Source organism: Neovison vison, chromosome 13 (assembly GCF_020171115.1).
Source record: "Neovison vison isolate M4711 chromosome 13, ASM_NN_V1, whole genome shotgun sequence".
In the NCBI taxonomy this organism is placed as follows: Eukaryota; Metazoa; Chordata; class Mammalia; order Carnivora; family Mustelidae; genus Neogale; species Neogale vison.
The window spans coordinates 51,615,751-51,633,873 of NC_058103.1; the positions used below are offsets into that span (position 1 = coordinate 51,615,751).

At 34.9% G+C, this 18,123-nt stretch overlaps 1 protein-coding gene across 1 annotated transcript in view; it reads left to right on the forward strand.

The window, feature by feature from the left end:
- Positions 1-18,123, forward strand: part of MDGA2 (MAM domain containing glycosylphosphatidylinositol anchor 2) — an 845,496-nt gene that overhangs the window by 540,265 nt on the left and 287,108 nt on the right. The window contains exon 6 of the mRNA XM_044231999.1: positions 16,921-17,190. Within this exon, the coding sequence (XP_044087934.1) occupies positions 16,921-17,190 (270 nt within the window). The remainder of the gene's footprint in view (positions 1-16,920; positions 17,191-18,123) is intronic.

Below are 18,123 nucleotides of genomic sequence, written 5' to 3' on the forward strand. Positions count from 1 at the left end.
TACTATGGATTGATATTATAGTAGAGCTTGTAGTTGCATCTGCCATGGAATAACCAATCATTTGGTGGCCCCTGTTGATTACTTGTTATGCTGTGAAAAATCTCCTGTCACAGGAGTGTCATTATTTATCATACCTAACCTAGCTATCTTAGCACTTATCATGACAACTGAAACGATTTTATAATACATGAAGCTTTCGGTTTATTTCTTCATTGTCATAAGGTTGTAGCAGGGTCCAAGTTGTTTTGGTCAATTCCCTACTACCATTTGGAAGAAAAAGAATGTTAGCTCTTGATTGATAAATTCTCAATGTAGCTGTATTTTTCTTAGTTCATTAAAACAAACCTTTAAATTTGTAAATTTAGGGACACCTGGGTGGCTCAGTTGGTTAAATGTCTGCCTTCAGCTCAGGTCATGGTCCCAGGATCCTGGGATGGAGTCCCACATTGGGCTCCTTGCTCTCCCTCTGCCTGCTTCTCGCCCTGCTTGTGCTTATACTCTTTCTCTCTCTCTCTGACAATTAAATAGATGGAAACTTTTAAAATATTTTGTAAATTTAGAATATTGTTAAATATAGGTATATATTTTAAATTATCATAATTATGGTAACTAAATATTAAATATTAAAGTTTCTCAGATTATGTATATTTCTAACTTGAGGAAATTTAGAAATTATGATAAAACAAATTTCATTTATTTTAATATATTTCAAGTACTTATATATGTTGATGTCTCATGATTTCAAAGGCAAATAAGAATTAAGTAGGTTACTTATATTAGGATTAAAAGCATATTACATAATTGCTTGAGAGAGAGTTATGCATTTTGTAAAGAAATTGGACAGGTGGGGCTAATTTTACTTAATTATATAGGTCCTTTGATTCAGTCTACTCACACTTAGCATTTATAAAAATTATTTAATTAAGATGTCTTCCTTAAATTTAATAACCAAGTCATTGCAAAAGTATTACTGGCCAAATAAATAGGGAAAACCTATGTCCCTTTCTCCTCTTCCTCTTTCTCTTCCTTCTATTTTTTTCCCCTTATATCTGTGTTAATAAATTACCATAAAATAGGTAGAGGGTTAGGGAACATCTCTGTTTATTATGTTAGATATCTACTGTTATCTATTCTTCTTATTTTATAGAACCCACAGCGAAAGTGTAATATAATAATGCCCAGCAATTGCAATAAACCTCAATATAAAATTTTTGCACATTGTGATTTATTTGTGGTAGTTTTCTCCTATGTTTATGGGAATTTAACTAATGTATCTAGGTGTTATGAGAAATAAAATAATATTACAGTTATAAAAATTCGGTAGGAATAGCTGTAGATAATGAAATAAAAATACATAAAAACTGGGGCGCCTGGGTGGCTCAGTGGGTTAAAGCCTCTGCCTTTGGCTCAGGTCATGATCCCAGGGTCCTGGGATCGAGCCCCGCATCAGGCTCTCTGCTCAGCAGGGAGACTGCTTCCTCCTCCTCTCTGTCTGTCTGTGTGTGCCTCTCTGCCTACTTGTGATCTCTGTCTGTCAAATATATAAATAAAATCTTTTAAAAAAATACATAAAAACTTCCTTTTGTAAAGTGGCATTGTCATACACAGTCCGTTTAAGTGCAAAGGAAGGGGCAGTAGACATTTTGCTGTACATCTGGCTGTTAACCTCATGCATTTTTCTTAGCTGCATGGATGTAGCAGTGCCTTGCCTTTAGGTGATCTCCCCAGTATCTACCAAATCAATAGCATCATTTATTAGAATGTAGATATGGTATTTCACTAACAGTGATAACTTGAAAAGACCAAGTTTGTGAGAAATATATAGTGCAAATACAGTGTCTTCCTGGACTAGTTTGCTTGGCCTACCATAACGGAACACCACAGACTGGGTGGCTTCAACAGCAGAAATTTATGTTTTCATAGTCTAGAGGCTAGAAGTCTAAGAGTAAGGTGCTGTCAGAGTTGATTTTTGGTGAGGCCCCTCTCTCCTGGCTTGTAGTTTTTCATCTGTGGTTTACAGAGGAAGAGAGTGAATGAACAAGAGCTCTAGTGTCTCTTCTCCTCTCATAAGGGCACAAGTCCTATCAGATTACAGTCCCACCTTTGACCTCCTTTAACCTGAATTATGTCCTAAAAGCCCCAACTCCAAATACAGTGACACTGAGGTTTAGGTGTTGAACATAAGAATCTTACGGGCACACCTCTCAATCCATAATACTTTTAAATGACTGAAAGGCGGGCTTTGCCTTTGGAATTCATTTTCTTTTAAAATTTCAGGTATTAGGGTGCCTTGGTGGCTCAGTCAGTTAAGCATCAGCCTTTGGCTCAAATCATGATCCCAGGTCCCTGGGATAGAGCCAGAGACAGGGTGCCTGCTTGGCATGGAGACTCCTTCCCCTCTTCCTCTGCCCCTCCCCATCACTCGTTTCCTCTCTCTCTCTCAAAATAAATAAATAAAATCTTTGGAAAAAATAAAAAATAAATAACATAAATGTTCAGGTATAAGTTTATAATCTGTGTTAAATGTAGAACTAGGTTGGTAGAAATGGTAGAAATTAGTTTATAATCTATGTTATATATATAAAATCTATGGTTTTTTTTTTTTTTTTTTTTTTTTTTTTTTGCGATGTAACTCACTTTATCTTTATTGGGACGAGGAGGTCTGCACCGCTATCGAGGCACGCCAGTCTGCTGATATCGCCACGGAGAAGGAGACGTCGCCTCACAATTCAGACAGAGAGGTCACCGCAGAAGTTGAGATGGGGAATATACAATCTATATTATATGTTATATATATAATCTATGTTAAATATAGAAATAGATTGGTAGAAATGGTAGAAAATGAATCTACCATTTAGAAAGAAAATACTTTTTTTAGTAGTATGTCAAAAAGATAACTCTAATGAGACTGTTTTGTCAACCTGTTATTTTTATCTTTGGAGGAATGATAAAGAAGCAACAGTAAAAGTTAAATAAAACTTTAGGTAGGGACAGAAATCACTTTTGTAATAGTATTATGAATTTTTAAAAGCATGGTCAAAATATTGAAATAGGATCACAAATGATACATCAGTGAACCCATGCATTTTTTTTTCTCATTCTTTTTTTGTGATGGAGACGTTAGTATGTGCTACAGAAGATAAAACAGAAGGAAAAAAAACAAACAAGAAAAACCAAGAATCATCATTTCATGCACAAATATATATTGAGAACATTAATTCCTTAGTAGATTTTTTTATCTTAGATAATAGAGATTTTCTAAATGACAGTATTTACTACTAGATACACCAACAGGACACACATATTGTTGATGGACTGTCATTAGAGAATGAGACCTTTCCTATAACTCTTTAGCATGGATTTTGAAATTCGAAAGCCTCAGATACAACTTTCGGTTTTCTAAACTTGGAGATTTATTTAGTTTCTCTAAACTTATTTTTCCCCTCCCTAAAAATGGGGATAACACAAAGTCCCACTTTATTTGGTTTTTTAGACTATAAATGCTATAAAATGAAAAACTTTTAAAATAAGTGTCTGGCACATGATAAATATAATATATAGTAGCTATATAAAATGTAGGGTTGTTAACCTAGCTAATAGAAAGAAAGAATAAAGTGGCACCATCAGTAAATGTGGTGAGATGATGATAAGAATCTTAGACTTTTTGTTAGGATATTGCATACAGCTTCAACCATTGATGACTAATCTTGAAATAACTTCATAATCTTCTTAAAATTACTTTTACTGGTGGATAAGTTAAATAACATTTCTCAGAAAAGTCTATAGAAACGAACACATATTCTGGTATATGTCTGCCTAAACTGTTAGCAAAAATGTTTAACAGAAATAAAAATTAATAGTGGTATATAAGGAAAATTGAAAAAGCTTACAATTGGGTTGATTTACAGCAGATTCTTAATCCAAGAGCTTATCTTTTCCTAAGGTAATAAAACATATATGCCCTATTCTCATTAATGTATCTTTAGAAATGTGAAAATATGGGTGATAAGTAAGCACTGAATCTGGGGACAGAAGCAGTGGTCATTATGGTGTTTCAACTTTGGTCTTCCTGAGACTGTTTGCAGAGCAACAAGGTGACCCAGATTTTCCAAAATCCCATTACCATAGTAACAGGAAGTTTGCATGTTGCTGAGGTCTCCCTACACCTGCGTATTTTGTTGTCCTGGCAATGCATTTTTCAGGTTAGTTATATCCAGAGTTATTCTGGGACTACGAGTTCTTATATAAAATATCCCTCATCAACTATCAACTCTCCCAGAAGCTTTCATAACCCAGACGCAGTAGATGTCTAAAAATAGAAGAATAATAACAAACACTTTTAATCAAATGAAAGGAAATGCTGTCATATTCATTAAAAGACATGTAAATTATTGACATGTTATCTCACAACTTAACACAAATACTTTGGAGCATATCAAATAATTTGTGTTTTAGCGAACATCTAGAATAATTCATTGGTAAAATTGTTCTAACTTTAAGTAGTTACTATTCTTCATAGGCTGTTAAGCTGTAATTAAATTGAACAATTTTAAAATTACTCATAAGACTACAAAAGTCCAAATCATGTGTTTTATAATATTTCTTTCAGAAAATTGAGTGAAGATATGCCAAAATGATGTAAGAGGATTCCTAAATCTCTGAGAATAATTAATTTTTTAATTTAATTTTTTATTTTAATTCTAGATTTAATTCTTGATTATGGATTTGTGGACCATGGCTTAGGACTTCTTAAGATTCTTTTGTTCTAGTGAAACCCCCCCCAAAAGTACATGATTATAAATACTAATTAAATCGCTAGAAATGCATTTTAGACTTGTTGCATGGTTTTTAAGTTTACAACTCATAATTTGTGATACAGATCCCTCCATGATCATTTACTGAAACATTTGAATTTATAGATTACTGGCTGTCATGATGAAAATACAATAATTTCCATTAGTGCATATACCTTATCTTATTATTTATTCATTTTGGTCTTGAATTGATTATATCAGGTAGTCACCTTTCAGGTTGTCAATCATCCCTGTTTGTCCTAGACTCAGTGGAAGTCCCAGTCCTGGAAAATCCTATAAACCCAGGCAAACCAGTGATCTAATTCAGCATGCAGCCTTCCTCCGTACAAGATACTAGTCTTCATGACAGTCGTTAATGCTGGTGCATATAGAGGTGTAAGCGACTCTATATAGAGAAACTTCAGTGAGAAGACCTGGGTGCAGATCCTGGCTTTCCCTCCCCACTCTGCACTGCTGTGAGCAATTCTGACGACTCTTTGAACTTGCATTTTTGCTCAGTCATAATGATAGTGGTCTCTGAGGTGGGTTTCAGGTAGATGAGAAGACACCATTCATTCTAAAATTTCATTTGTATTTAGCAAGATAACATCAACAACAATAAAAACTTAGATGAAATAAGGTAGCTGCAAAGAAGTAAATGCAGCCTCCACACACACACATACTCTTGAGCCCTAAGGTCCAGGCAAGAAAGGTTAAGGCTTGAAGAATATTAATACTTCATTGTGCTGTTGTCCTTTCATATGTGGGGCTTACATTACTATGCAGGAAAAAGTGAAACTAATAATTTCTGAACCGAATGCTCCTCTTTGAGGGAATCTTTGCAAATATTGTGCTTTTAATATTACTTGTACAAAACAAAAAAATCACTGACAGGGAGGCTTTAATGCCCCTCAAGACAGGATGCATCCCTGGCTACTCTTTTCCCTCAAACTTCAAGGCATTTAAAAGCATCAATTTCATTTTTAACTTGTTATACATTTTGGGAAGTTTAAATGAGATTAGCCACATTACTCATACGACTTAAGGCTCTGTGTTGTGGCTAAGTTGTAGCCTTGTGGTCATTTTTACCATCATAGGGTCATGGGAGTCACAACTGGCCATAACTTAAAAGGTTCCCATTGGTTCCTGAAGACTTTTAATGAAACATGAGGGAGAAAGGGAGGAAGAGAGAAAGAGACAGAGAAAGACGGTGACGCTGTAGTAGTTTATACAGTAGGAGTAGGGTGTCTAGTGTATTGTTGCAGAGACTGGAAGCAGAGAGAAGACTGGTAAATGGGAAATGATAGACAAGCAGAGTATCAGGAATGCATTAACATCAATCTTTTGATTGTAAGTCCAGACATAACATGTACTTTTGGTTTGCTATTGTAGCAGTTATTTCCAAAGCATCACAACCTGTACTACTCAAGCATTTTATTGACTGCGTTTTTCAATCACACACTAATCCAGTGAATGTGCCGTGAAGTCAGCAGTATTGATTGCTGATAGACCCATTGTATAATAGGAACTTATTGCTGAAGGTCTTGGCCTCTTGTTTTATTAATGCCACCCAATATCCTGATATGACAAGAACGGGTGCTTTCAAGAAACCAGGTATAAAGTTTTTGGCATAAAAAGATGTGCCAGTTGCATGAAGCTGCTCCTTAAGTTTTCACTTTGGTTTGGCATTACAGCATGGTGCTCAACCCAGCAAGAGGTGGGATTTTAAGTCAGCCAAGGAAGGCGCTTCTAGGGAGTGTTCTGTCTCTCCAGCAAAATCTAGTGACCCGAGTTTGCTTTGTTTTACTAAGAAGTATTTAGTTCTTACATGGCAAAATGCAGGCAGTTTCAGATAGTTTGACTTAACAGGTAACAATAGGTAAGAAATTCCTTCAAAACGATTGTCACATAAGTGAGGAGGAAAAAAAAAATAGGACCACAGGAAATAAATGAACAAAACTACTGGGAAAATGAGCAGTGTAAAATGGATTCTTGTTAAATTTCTCTGGGATTAAATCTACTAAGACACTTGCTTAGAGGGAACAAAAAGGGGGAAAGGAGGATAAACTCCAATTCTCTGTATCTTTCTAATTCTCTTGATGTTGATCAGAAATATTTAAAAACTCTAGTCTTGCCTCATTGCATATCTTTCAACTTTATCTTTCAACTTTACCTTTAGCTCAATCTGATAAAAAATTGTAATATTTATGTCTTTTTCCTTTTGCAATTATAAGTAAAAAGCAATCTGGTGTGATAACCATACAGTATTATGACTCTGTGGGCCATACAGAAATATGATTCTACTTTTCAAGGAAGCTGAAAATTCACTGAATATACAGTAGTCGGCATGTTAAACATTGTTTTATGTGTCTGGGCAAAATGTTAAATATGAATATAGGTTTAGAAAATATTATTATAGATAAACAGATCCAAAGTCAATTTAATATGGATTTAATTTTCAAGTTGCTGAAGAATTAAATAGGCAAATCAATACATATCAATATTAAGAACTTGAAGAAAAACAAAAAATCATTCAACATTGAAAACAAATGGTACAAATACAATGTATACAAATACAATGTATACAGATACAAATGGTATTTGTATTCTCTGCAAAGATAATTTCAGTAGCTCCTATTAATCATGTAGATTGGGAAAATGCAGGTTTAGTGAAAATATCTAAATGTAAAAGCTGTATTTCTAGTAACTTTGAGAAATAAAATATTGGCAGGACATTTCTATGTACATTTCTTATACATAGAGAGGAATTGAATTCAGAGGTGATTCAGTCAATGTTTTATCTCTCGTATTAAAATAGTATTAAAAAGGTTTTATTGGCTTTTAATCTTTCCTTAAGCAACATTCCATTTTGTGCAGCTTATTTAGTTCTTCTGCACATGCTACATTACAGTATTATCTTATTCAAAAAATAAATACCTCCCTTATCGTGTAGCAGCATTGTCCTAGAACATGGCAGCAATATATTTAAATATTCTCTGAGTGTCTGAAATCCCAAGATAAGAAGTGTAGCTAGTTTAATGGTTAGACTTGAATTGACTCTCGTTGGAATTAGATCTGTAATGACAGTGTTAAGCAGCAGTTACTATTTACAGTATGTCAACATGATACTGTAGTGACACCTCCTACAAGGTCTGTAGTTTAAAACTGTCATTTCCTCCAGTGTAAACCACAGTCGTATGGCTTTGTAATTCAGTCCAATAAAATGGTTCCTAATCACACACAAGGCTTGAAATCAAATTTCTCTACTCCAGTACACTTATTTTTAACAGATTATGCTCTGATTCTTGTTAAGCCTTCCTTTTTCCTTTTTCACTTAATGAACTTTGGGGAATGAATATCAGTAGAAATGTAATAGTAAGAAAAATGCTTAATATATCTGCACTTGAAAGCCAGCGGCTCCTAAAAACATTCTTAGCCCTTTATAAAACAAAATCTGCACAATTCTAGGGTTTCCCAGGGCAGGTCTCAATTCATTAAGGCACCCTCACCTACTAGAATAAAATGCCTAATTCCAACATTTTCAAATGCACACATGTCCATTGAAGGCTGGAGAAGAAATTCCAGCTGTAAGGTTGGAAACAGATGCATGCTAAGGAGCTGAGGAACTCATGAGACTACTACTCTGGGTGTCACCCAATTCAGGCAATCATGATATGACATTCTGTTTTGTAAAACCACTTCAAAAATCCAAAGTAATTAACTTGGGGCCCCTGGGTGGCTCAGTGGGTTAAGCCTCTGCCTTCCGCTCAGGTCTTGACCTCAGGGTCCTGGGATCGAGCCCCGCATCGGGCTCTCTGCTTGGCCGGGAGCCTGCTTCTTTTCCTCTCTCTCTCTCTGCCTGTCTCTCTGACTGCTTGTGATCTCTGTCAAATGGATAAATAAAATCTTCAAAGTAAGTACCTGTTTTAATGCTTAAGTGTGTTATGTATGAATATATGTATGATTTGCATGATTTGATTCTTTTACTGAATTTTGTTCTACTACTGTATTCAGCAAAATATGACCACATTTGTCTTTCATGAAGTAGTATTTCATAGCAAACTTTAGAAGCATCAGCAAAAATATTTCTCTATCTGCGCCTTGCTAACATCTAAATATATGGATGTATTACTTCTTTTCTTGCTTTTTAAAATTATATCTTCGTATTTGGGCATTTTTGGAAAAATAGTTGAAATAGATGGAGGCATGGTTTATCTTTGTGACCATACTTACTATGCCATGGAATAATGCACTTGTTTCAAACTTTCTCTTTTCTTGCTGGTAGATTGTCAACTATCACTGTTGTTTTCCATTTTCCCATCTTGAGAAGCCTTTCCGTGTTTAACTTCCTTCTCCTAACCTCTTGAAATCTGAGAATTTAAATTGCTAATTCCATTTTAGTTATGTATAAACATGTTAGGAATAATCACACTCTGAGCAATGGCCCAAGAGCCTTTTCCAAAAACACTTCAGAATTTAAGCTTTATAATTATGACTTAGGTGGTTCACAAGTCCTTTTTGCCTTATATTCTGAATGGTAGACAACTTCTGGTAGTCTGACTAGCAAATCACATTTGTTTTTGCCCAGCCCTTGTTTTTATAATGTACTAGTGGATGATACTAATATTACCTCTTCTTTCTGTTAGGCTGCTATAAGTCGTCTTCTGGCATAAATATCATTAAGAATTCAGTTAGAACTTTGAAATTATCAACTTTCTTCATTTCACTCTGGAGTTTATCTACAATGATTTCTCTTCATCTCAAGCCAGACTGCCTAAATTAGAACCCCAGCTCCAAAATTCACTACCTGTGTGACCTTGGGCAAGTTATCTAAACTATTTCCCAGATTGGTAATAACTAAAATGGATAATAGTAGTTACCTCATACAATTAAATATTTTATTTATTTATTTGACAGACCAGAGATCACAAGTAGGCAGAGAGGCAGGCAAAGAGAGAGGAGGAAACAGGCTGCTTGCAGAGCAGAGAGCTGGATGCGGGGCTTGATCCCAGGACCCTGGGATCATGACCTAAGCTGAAGGCTCACTAAGCCACCCAGGTGCCCCCTACCTTATATAATTAAATAGGTCATATATATAAAGGTTTTTGAAGAGGGTCTGGCGCATATTAAAGGTTGTAATTCTGTCCATCTAATCTTTGCTGTATCTTGGAGCCAATTTAGTTATTTGAATAACCTGAATAAGATGTATCATAAGGTTAGGAGACTATATGCCCAGGTGTTTTCCTAATCTAGATAGAAATTTGGTCTCGGCAGTCCTGTAGGAATTATTTAAGAGTATCCCCTGGATATTTGGAGGGACAAACAGAGGTCTGGCAGAGTTAAATCTATTCAGCATTATTCTTCAAGATTAGCTAAGAGCCAATCTTAGCCAGAATAACTATAGGATAAAGTTATAGAATCATAAAAGGATTCAGAATGGAGCAATATAATATGGTGTCCTCAGGCTGGATAATAAAAGGAAAGAATTAATCTTTATCAGATCAGCAAGAGAATAACCAGTAAGAGAGTGCCTCTTTGCATGAATCCCTCTGTGTTATATTACTGGTTATAGAAATACCAGCTTCCCCCATCTCAGCAGCTGTGGTATCCAGAACAGAATTATTGTTTTGTTTGCTTTGCTGCTCTGGTGAGGCTTCAGCAGTATAGCTGTGAGATCCACACCAGATGGTCTTGGAGGAGATATCTTTATCTGTTCTGCTGCTTCACTTTATCACTCTCACAGTAAAGCCTTACAGCCTGATTTTTTAGGCCCATATTGGATTATCTATATACTGTCCTCTTATGACAAAGGTCACGCTTCCTTTATTTCAGTTTCAGGGATATAATTTGGCTTAATCATATAGTTTATTAATAGTAGTGCATGTGTCATAGCTGAGCAAAGAGTTAAGTATAAAAAGTATAAATAATATGCTATACTCATTTTATGTGAGTGGTATACTAAATTTTGATAGTGCAATTCCTTGTCATCACCTTGTTAGTAATATAAAGTATGGTTAGTTTAGATGGAATGAACAATGAAAGTACTGGCAGGTCTTTATAACTAGTATTTTTTGATGAATGACTCAAGAAATTTCGAGTCGTATGTTGCATTCTTTCATGTTATGGTTATTTTTGCTGTTGTTGGTAAGTTTATAATGAATAGTTGGGACTTAAGGGAAGTTTCTATTCTCTAATCTTAATTTTCATTGTAATTTTTATTTGAATATAGTTGACACACAATGCTACCGTAGTTTCAGGTATACAGCATAATAATTTGACAGATTTATATGTTACCACAAATGTAGCTACCATCTGTTATCGTACCTCACTATTACAATAATCACTGGCTATATTTCTTGTTCTGTGTCTTTTATTCTTGTGACTTATTCATTCCATAACTGGTAGCTTGTATCTTCCACTTCCTTTTACCCATTTTGCCCATACTTCTACCTACCTCCTTTTGTTTGGAAAAAAGTCACTTTTTTCCACTCTGTATTTTGAGTCTGATTCTCCTTTTTGTTTGTTTATTCATTTGGTTTGGTTTTAGTTTTAAATTCCACATAGGAGTGAAATCATGTGGTATTTGTCTTTCTCAGTCTGACTTATTTTACTTCACATAATACCCTGTAGGTACATCTATGTTATCCCAAATGGTACAGTCTTATCCTTTTTATGGCTGTGTAATGTTCCATTAATATCACAACTTCCTTATCTGTTTGTCTAGTGATAGACACTTAGGTTATCTTGGCTGTTGTAAATAATGGTGCAATCAACATAGGGGTGCATATACATTTTCAAATTAGTGTTTTTGCTTTTTGTGGGTTAATACCCAATAGGGGGATTACAGGATCATATAGGATTTCTATTTTTAGTTTTTTGAGGAACATCCATACTGTTTTCCAAAGGAGCTGTACCAATTTGCAATCCCACCAACAGTAATGTGAGAGCTCCATTTCTTCCAGATCCTCCAAAACACTTGTTATTCCTTCTCTCTCTCTCTCTCTCTTTTTTCTTCCCCTCCTGTGATATGATGTTTTATTGTGGTTTTGATTTGCAGCTACCTGATAATCAGTGATGTTGAGCATCTTGTTCTCTAATCGTTAAATTTAACATTCTTTTATTTAATGAGACATTATTGAGCACTTAATTCTTCATGAGATCCTTTTCTGGTTGATGATACAAACATGAAAAAAATCACCCTTCTCACCCTCATATCCTATTCCTAAATATCTCACAGTGAAAGGGTAGGGGTAATAGCTCTAATTGTCATAGTGGGGCACGAGGGATGGTTACTATAAACAACTATGGTCATACCAAGAGGAAATAAATCAACTGGCTTAGACAAGAAAACTAGGAATCCAGTGAGGAATTGACACTGACATTTGAGCATGGTAAAGCACTTGACCACTGGTTTGGCAGGTGGATAAGCACAGGAAGAGAATTCCAGGCAGCAGGTATAGTGAATTCATGCTCTACTGATCTCGTGAAGAGGACACTTTTCAAACTGGCAGTACTCTTCGGCACCTCGTATCTTCTGTAAGGAACAGGAAAATTCTTTGGACAGCAAATTTCTTACTTGGAAGTATTTTTAAGCTTGGATTTCTCTCCATGAGTGACGACCTTCTGGGATTCGGCTGCAGGAGCAGATGAGTGCTCTCATTCTTATAAACTTGAATGAGACCAAATTTCCCAATATTTCACATTTTGGCAAGATTAGTTAGGTTTTATTGACTGAAGGGGTGAGATATATGTGGTTTTAAAGTTCTTTTTCATCATGTTTCCCAAAGTTTATGAAGGCATGTCAGGCCATTAAGGATTAGTATCCCGACTATTGACATAGCTTATTGACTAAAATAAAGCTTTTGACTTCATTGTCTTTTGCTCACCTTAGAACACAAGTTCCTGAGTGCTTGGGTGGCTCAGTCATTAAGCATCTACCTTCCGCTCAGGTCATGATCCCGGGGTACTGGGACTGAGCCCCTCATCTGGCTCTCTGCTCAGGGGGAAGCCTGCTTCTCCCTTTCCCACTCCCCCTGCTTGTGTTCCCTCTCTCACTCTCTCTGTCAATAAATAAATTAAAAATTATTTAAAAAAGAATCTAAAAAAAGAAATCAAGTTTCATTTCTAATTTTTCCATTTTATCTTGTTCAATGATTAGAATCAAATGTAAATGACATTTGTTCCATTTTGTAATGTTTCATTTTATAATGAATATCTTTTGGCAAATTTCTATACTCATTTTGCTCATGTGGCATAAGCATCTTGATCAGGGATCATAAATGCACATGACTTCAAAGAATAGGCTGGTGATATAAATATATGAAATCACTTAAGACAATGGAGTCATGGGAAAAGGGCTGATTCTCTTCCTTCTAGGATGTGAGCTTCTGAATGCAGGGATTCTTTGATTGTTTTTTTTCCACCAGTACATCTCAAGCACCTATCACAGGGACTAAATACATAGTACGTGGTCAGTAAATACTTATTGAATGAACGAATGTGTTGAAATTTGTTTTGATAGGGAAATAAGCAACACACCTAAACACATTCCTTCTTAACAGCAGCAGCAGCAACAACAAAAATGATAAAACAAAAAAATGTTGTGCCAACCCAATTTGGCATTATCAACTAAGTCTCTTCTAGGAGACGTTTCTATAGATTTCCATGAAGAAGCATACTTACTCTGTGTTCTCAATCATTTCCAGAAATATCCATTGTGTGAATATTAACATAATGAAAAATGCATTTTGGTTTCGATATCTGTAGCAAAGCCTCTCTCCTGAATTAGAGATTATTTATGAATACTGTTTCAAATGTTGCCATATCCTGGAGCATTGTTTAAACAGAATTCCTCAAAATGATGTCATTCCTGGACTTCATGAGAATCGATCAATATATCAACAATGATCATATTTGAATGGTATCCCAACTAAATGTATAGATTATTTTCAGTCTTCAAATCGACTTCTAAAATATGCTCATTTTTATTATGTGACGTGTTCACTGCAACCTGTATTTCAATGAAATGTGTATTGAAAATGGATTTCAATGAAATTTGTGAAAAGGTGGTGGTTTCTGCATCTCAGTGAAGTGAGTAATTCTTTTGAGAGAAACTTTTTTCTATTCCTTAAGTCTATAAGCATAGCTTAAGTTATGTCTCACCACATAGAAGCTTGACTTGGTTTGTTGGTCATCTTTATATTTTTTAGTTTAAAAATTGTGGGGCCATAGAACAGAAGTGGGAAGTTAATCATGTGTATTTTTACCCCCTTCCTTCAACTCATACTGTGTTTTTATTCATTTCAGTTTGTGCCTATATCCTGAAGGATAACGTTGCCTCCATTCCCCACCCATTCATTCCTTATTCTTTCTTTCTTCTTATCACATTATTTTCACATAACCAGCTATTGATCGCTGATACATGGAAGGATATCCTAGCAGACATTGGGAAATCCCTGTCTTCTCCTCTTAGCATGTTGTAGAGTTTACTGAGGTTTCTTTTGACAGGTTCCACATTCAGTATTCTTTTAAGGACTTTCTCTCCATTCAGTGTTACTCTTGTCCCCTTTTCAACATTCGTGTTTAATTTCTTTATCACTTAACAAAGAGTTTAGAATAGTAATCTCTCTCTCGTACATGTTGCTGTGAAGAATGTATGGATGTCTAGATCTTGCAGTATGTTTTAGGACACTGTGTTTTTCTCATACTAAGAAGGAAACTGATGACCTCTGTGGTCTTACATGTTTATACTGATACAGTGATAGAATAATCTGACCAACACATGTTATAGGCATTTACTGAACACTCAGCTACCTATATGATTTAATGCAATGAGATTTCTCATTCTCATTTCCTATACACCTATGTAAGTTCTAAAGAGGAAGCTTATAATGCATACTCAGGATGGTTGGACAGTTTAAGGACACTGAGAAAAAATAACATTCATTTGCAAGGTAGATGATGAAATAGATATAATAATTTTTGCTCATGAGCTTTGAAAAGCCCTATGAGAATGTTGAATTAGAGAGAACAAGTTGGGGGGATGGGCAGAGGGAGGGAGAGAATCTCAAGCAGTCTCCATACCCAGCACAGAGCCCAATAGGTGCCCCTGGGGTATTTCTAATATCAGGGATAATCAGAAAAATGAATGCCATCTTCAATAAAAAAAGGTTGGACAATATTCTTTTTTCATTTCCGTTTTGGAAAAGAGGATTTTTAAAAATTTGACTGTGAATATAGTTCTGCATAGTACATTAGAGGTAGAACAATGGTTTTGTTATGTATGTATTATTTTTTGAGCTTTGGAATTTTTTTGAGCTTTTTCCTTTAAATATTATCTGTCTAATAGAAAAACAATTCTTCTTGTACAAGTCAGTTTCAGGGACAAATATTTCATGAGTTAATATCACCATTGTATGTTTCCATAGTCCAAACATATGCTCTTAATGGCGCCTAAGCCTTGGGACTTTTAATTTCACTAAAACATGGTGTAAAACAAATGAGCTTGGTTAACATGATATAAAATTTGGAATCTTTAGAATTATATTTTAACTAAATCCATTTGTAAGAGTTTATAGTATAAATAAGGTTCAGTTAGGCTATAGGGAGATCTTTTACTTTTTTGCGGCAATATATCAATAAATATAATATCTGTTTTCAAAATATTTAAATAGTAATATCTCTTGTCAGCTCAACAACCTTAACTCTTCAGAGAATGTTCTTTTCTACTAAATGAGTGCCTTTTGCATATTCTTTTCACTATGTACATTTTCTAATTTTAGTCATAAATCTTTATAATTTAAAGTCAACACCTCACGAGGACTATTAAGATACTTTGAAAACTTCCATATTACTTAAAATCATGTTAGAAGGACCAACGTGCAAAAATTATATTTAAAAATGTCATCCAGACAAACCGTGCCTGTCCCACAGAACCATGATAATAACAGGGGATTGTTTTCTTGCTCTCCTTTTTTGTTTTGTTTTGTTTTGTTTTAACAAGGAAGATGAATATCAGGCCACACAAAAATTTACCTTTTATTCTGAGGAAAACACTCTCCAAGTCTAAGCTGAAGTTAATAGAAAAAAAAAAATCACATAGTACAATTGAACATGTTAAGCGTTTCTAATATGGATTGATTTCATACAATATAGTTTTGACTTTGGCATAAAATATCTCTGAATATGTGAGATTAAATACCCGCATACAGCGTCCCCCTGTTGTTCTTTAGGGATGCACTGTTGGAGACCGGCACTGCAATGTAAGCAGAAAAGTGCTGCCTGTGAACATACGTATTTCTTGTGTTGTTTCTATTGTGAGTGTTTGATGGAAAGTCTAACAGCATTTTTTTGAATGGATATTTTATCTTTGTATTTTTTAACCTGAAAGATTGCAAATGACTATTCTTACTGGGGAGATTATTATAAACTAAATATTCGAGTGGTTAGGAGGCACAGTTTAGTGACTATGTTTGAGCTCTCATTTGTTTGTTTTAAAGCAGTGGTGATGAGAACTCACTGTCTAGATCTTTTGTGAATGGAGAGGTGAGAGATGAAGTATGGAGACTGCATTGGAATTAGTTTTGTTATGCCTTTCAAGATCAAAAACTAGGCCCATAGCTTAATAAAAGACTAGACTGATCTATACCTTTATCTCTTACTCCATTGTGTTCAGGTACAGAAATGTATCATTTCACCTCAGAATGATCCAAAAATTAAATAATTGACAATCCCTACCATGAAAATACAAGGACTAAACAGCTGCAATATTTATACCTGGAAGGAAAAAAGCAAATGGTGATTGTCAGCATTCAAAGAGAAAGGGATTTTTGTTTAAAAAGTTTAATCCTCCTCGTCATCCTGATTTCGGAACAATAATCTCAGAATACACAAATTATAATTCCTCTCTATATGTGTAATATTCTTAATACACTTCTACAGATTTTCATCATGTACTTAATATAGTAACCATTTTATCTGGCTTAAACTTCATTAATACAATAAGGTTTTGGCAAAGGAAAAGAGTATGTCTTTTTAATTGTTTGAATAAATATAAAGCATGCTGTGGAATTCCAGTTGTAACAGATCTAAATAGTGCATTTTTTGTTTGTTTGTTTATGTCTTTTAGCATCTCCGTCAATTAAACTCTTGGTGGATGACCCTATAGTTGTAAATCCTGGAGAGGCCATAACATTAGTATGTGTTACAACAGGAGGAGAACCTGCACCCACTCTCACCTGGGTCAGGTCCTTTGGGACTCTGCCTGAAAAGACTGTTTTGAATGGAGGAACATTGACCATACCCGCCATCACCTCAGAAGATGCTGGTACTTACAGCTGCATTGCCAATAATAATGTGGGAAACCCTGCAAAAAAGTCCACCAACATCATTGTGAGAGGTGAGTTAGCCTAGAGAGTGTTACTACATCGATTTCTGGATCAACCAGGCTACCGCAAAACAGATAATGTTTGATATAAAAACATTTCCTCAAATATTGTTTGAGGAAATTGTTTATAATTGATGAATGATGTCTAATGGATACTAAAATTTCTCAATCTTAATAACCGTAATTTGTATTTGCATTGGATAGTTTTTGTAACATATTCTTAATGATATTATGAAACTATTCCATTGAATAGTTTTTATATGTTCTTAGTAAAAAAAAACATTAAAATGCAAATGTGGCATAGAGCATTAAACCTTATTATTCAGATTGTGTATTATTTTAGGAATTTAGCAAATGTTATCAATTAGATGTTTAATAAACATTTATTGAATCCCTATTAGAAGCAGAGCTCTAAATTGTGGGATTATGTAGAAATCTATAAAGCATTACTTTGTACTCAAGGATTATACTATCAGTGAAAATAAAATACCTTGATTAATAGCCCTATGATACAGTGTTTGAGAGGCATAAACAAAAGCTATAGACATATAAAAAATTACAGTATCTTCTAGCTGAGGTTTTAGGAAATATCTAATGACATTTACATCAGGTTCTTTAGACTGAGTAGAGTTTTAACAGACTGAGATTAGGAAAAGACATGGAAAAGTCAGAGATCATGAAAAACAAAGTGTATTTGAGGAATTTACATAAATGTGGTCACTAAATCAATGGTAGCATTGATGTTTTAGTGTGGCTGCTGCAAGTTGTAAAAGAGATGCTATCCCTCCAGTTTGGAGGATGTAAGTTAGGTGTAAGGAGACTGTGTTTCTGCATGTCTCACATCACCTGGCATGGTCCTGGGTTAGGGATGGAGGATGGACACCAATGGCTCTAAATTTAAAATAGATATCCATATGCCCAAGAGGACTCTTCTCACAGCAAATA